Source organism: Sinocyclocheilus rhinocerous, unplaced genomic scaffold (assembly GCF_001515625.1).
Source record: "Sinocyclocheilus rhinocerous isolate Xijiao unplaced genomic scaffold, SAMN03320098_v1.1 scaffold910, whole genome shotgun sequence".
Lineage (NCBI taxonomy): Eukaryota > Metazoa > Chordata > Actinopteri > Cypriniformes > Cyprinidae > Sinocyclocheilus > Sinocyclocheilus rhinocerous.
Window position 1 is genome coordinate 55994 of NW_015667266.1, and position 3013 is coordinate 59006.

At 32.8% G+C, this 3013-nt stretch overlaps 1 protein-coding gene across 1 annotated transcript in view; it reads right to left on the bottom strand.

Annotated features, from left to right (window-relative positions):
• Positions 1-367: 367 nt before the first annotated feature.
• The window catches only part of LOC107733400 (leucine-rich repeat and fibronectin type III domain-containing protein 1), a 143277-nt gene continuing 140631 nt past the window's right edge, over positions 368-3013 (bottom strand). Inside the window, exon 4 of the mRNA XM_016545002.1 lies at positions 368-862. Within this exon, the coding sequence (XP_016400488.1) occupies positions 368-862 (495 nt within the window). The remainder of the gene's footprint in view (positions 863-3013) is intronic.

Consider the following 3013-nt stretch of genomic DNA (forward strand, 5'->3'; position numbering starts at 1 on the left):
ATTATTTTTTTTACAATTAATTATTTTAAGATGAATTATTATTAAAATATAATAAAATGTAAAAATTTTTATAAAATGTTTCTTGACATTTCTATGACGAATAAATGTTAGAACATCTGAAATTTGAGACTGTTCTGTGTATCTCTGTTCTGTCTAACTCGATGTAATTTTGCCTGGAAAGCTGGTTAAATGAGATTCACGAGTGGCTTTTAATCCAGAATGACTTAAAGCAGATAGAGTAGACAGCGTCTGGAGTGAGCTGAGGTTAAGTGCTTCAGTTAAAGGCACAACAGTGGATCTCATAAGCCGTCTATTTCATTAGTCAAGTCCGCCTTTATTTATCATAAAAGAAGAGGTTTTCTTTTTTTTACCTGTACACCAGGGTGTCGTCGACAGTGCTGTTGTACTGGATCTGGTACATTCTGATCCCGGGAATGTGGCGTTCGGATGGCCAGTGGATGACAGCTGAGTTTGCGTTCAGGTTTTCGACTACAACCCTCTTGTTCTGCGGTTTGGTGTCGTTGCTGCCAGATTTGGTGGATGTGGTGATGTCGGAGAGCCCCGGATCGGCCTCCCTCATGTGACCCGTGTTGTTGACGATGAGCGGCAGCGGGGTCATGTTGACCTCCACGGCTGCGGTGGCGATGCCGGCCGCGTTGGAGGCCACGCAGTTGAAGGCGCCGCTGTCCTTCAGCGTGGTGATCAGGATGTCCAGCGTGCCGTTGTCGTACAGGATCGTGCGAGAGTTGTTGTGCACCAGTTTGCCGTCGGGAAAGCGCCAGTGAATGGTGGGATCGGGGTCGCCCATCGCCTTGCATTTCAGAGTCACGCCCTGACCCTCCATCACATAGGATTTGGTGACCTGCGTGAAGCGCGAAGTTAAAAACAATGTTAATATATGTTCTCTTTAAAAAAAAAAAAAAAAATCTAAATTTGTGCTAAAATTATGACTTATGTCGTAGTTTTGACTTTTATGTCAGAATTACTTCATTTAAAGTTTTGACTTTTTATGCGATAAACTTTTTAATCCCATGTTTATATGTCAATTTCATTTTATTCCATAATTATGACATAAAATCTAAATTTTTTACATGTGAATTATGACTTTTTGTGTCATAGTTCTGACTTGTCATAATTACATCTTTTTATGTCAAAACTAAGACTTATGTCATAGCTTTCGACCTTTTATTTCATCCTTATGACTTTTTATCTCATAATTTAAACTTTTTATGCCTTACTGTAGAAACACTTTCACTCAGAAACTGCTAGTAAATTTCACAGATAATTACACACAAACGGCAAGTTACTTTTATTTTATTTTTAAGTTCATTTAGTAACAATTTTTAAAAATGTTTTCAGTTTTAACTATAAAACCCTGTTCTTAACATCCAGCAACATTAACAAACACAGACAAAAATATGTGAATTAAAATAAAGTGCATCATATATTTATGAAATATAACAATATCAAATAATAGCGGAATACATTTAGCCAAAAAACAGTTTAATATATTTTGATATATAATATATACTTGTGAATATGAACATAAATATAACAATATATAATATAATTAATATAAAGCTGAATGCAATGTGCAAAACTGTTTAATGTCAAAGTAAAGTAAAGTAAAGTAAAGTAAAATAAAAAGTCACTTTGGATAAAACACCTGCATGAAGTGTGATTTTAAAATTATATTAAAAATATATAATCATATTTATTAATAACTATATAAAATTATATTTTATGAATAATACTTATTTATTAAATTTAAGTATACAAAGGAAAAAAACAAACAAACAAAGAAACAAAAAAAAACCAATGTGCACTACTGTTCAAAAGTCTGGAGTCAGTAAGAATTTTTATAATGATTCTTATTTGTGAGCTGTACAATTTTATGATTCTAAAATATAATATTATATGTTTATAATATAATATAATATAATATTTTCATTATTATAAAATAATTAGAGATCTTTCTTTACATTTCCATCAAAATACAAAGCTATAATGTCTTTAATTTCTGATTGTTCTCTCTGTAAATCTATCTATCTAGCTATAATTAATTTTCTATAATTAATTTAGAATTTTTACACATTTTTTATTTTGTAAAATTTGCTTTTGAAAAAAGTCATTCTGCTCATCAAGGCTGCATTTATTTAATCAAAAATACAGTAAAAACAGTAATATTGTGAAGGTTTATTACATTTTTTATTATGTAATATGATTAAATAGTATTAATAAAACTTGTTTTCAATCCGGGATTATTTTTGTTAATTAAACTAAAACTAAAACCATAAAAAAAAATAAAAAAAAATAAAATAAAAATACTTGAAATTAAATAAATGTTAACTGAAATTAAAAAAATATAAAAACCCTTTTATTTTTTATTTTATTTTAGTTAGTTTCCAAGGCAACATTTCTCATTTTCAAAAATATATAATCCAATAATAAAAAAAGAACACTAATAAACACACAACAAAATTACTAAAATGTAGGGCTGGTCCGAATACCATTTTTTGTGCTTTGAAGCTTCGTTAGTAATCAACACTGAATATTCTAAGCTTCGGATGGAGGGGGCTGAACATATTCTTCTCTCAACACCGTGTCTACACCGGACGCCGCGCCAAAATACAGTAGAACCTATTATTGTCTACACTGGATGCGGCACGGCGCGACAAATTCCCGACAGAAAACTGCTGCTGCGTTCTATTTATGACGTACTGACACACATTTCAAATGATTTTCAACGGTCGCTTTGTCATGTCCAGTGCAGACAGACTTTAGCTGTTGCGGCGTGGCGCGACACGACAACTGTCGCGTCCGGTGTAGACACAGTGTAATAAAGGCAGGAATCTGTGTGTGTCTGTCTGTCTGTTTACATTTGTATTATGTCGAGAACCGTTCATCCAATCGACTTCACGTGTGGCGGGTGTGTTGCTGTGGACCCAAGGGAGTGCAGTGTCGCACGCGACAGGTTCAGAATTAATAAACTTTTAATAAACTACAGAACAGC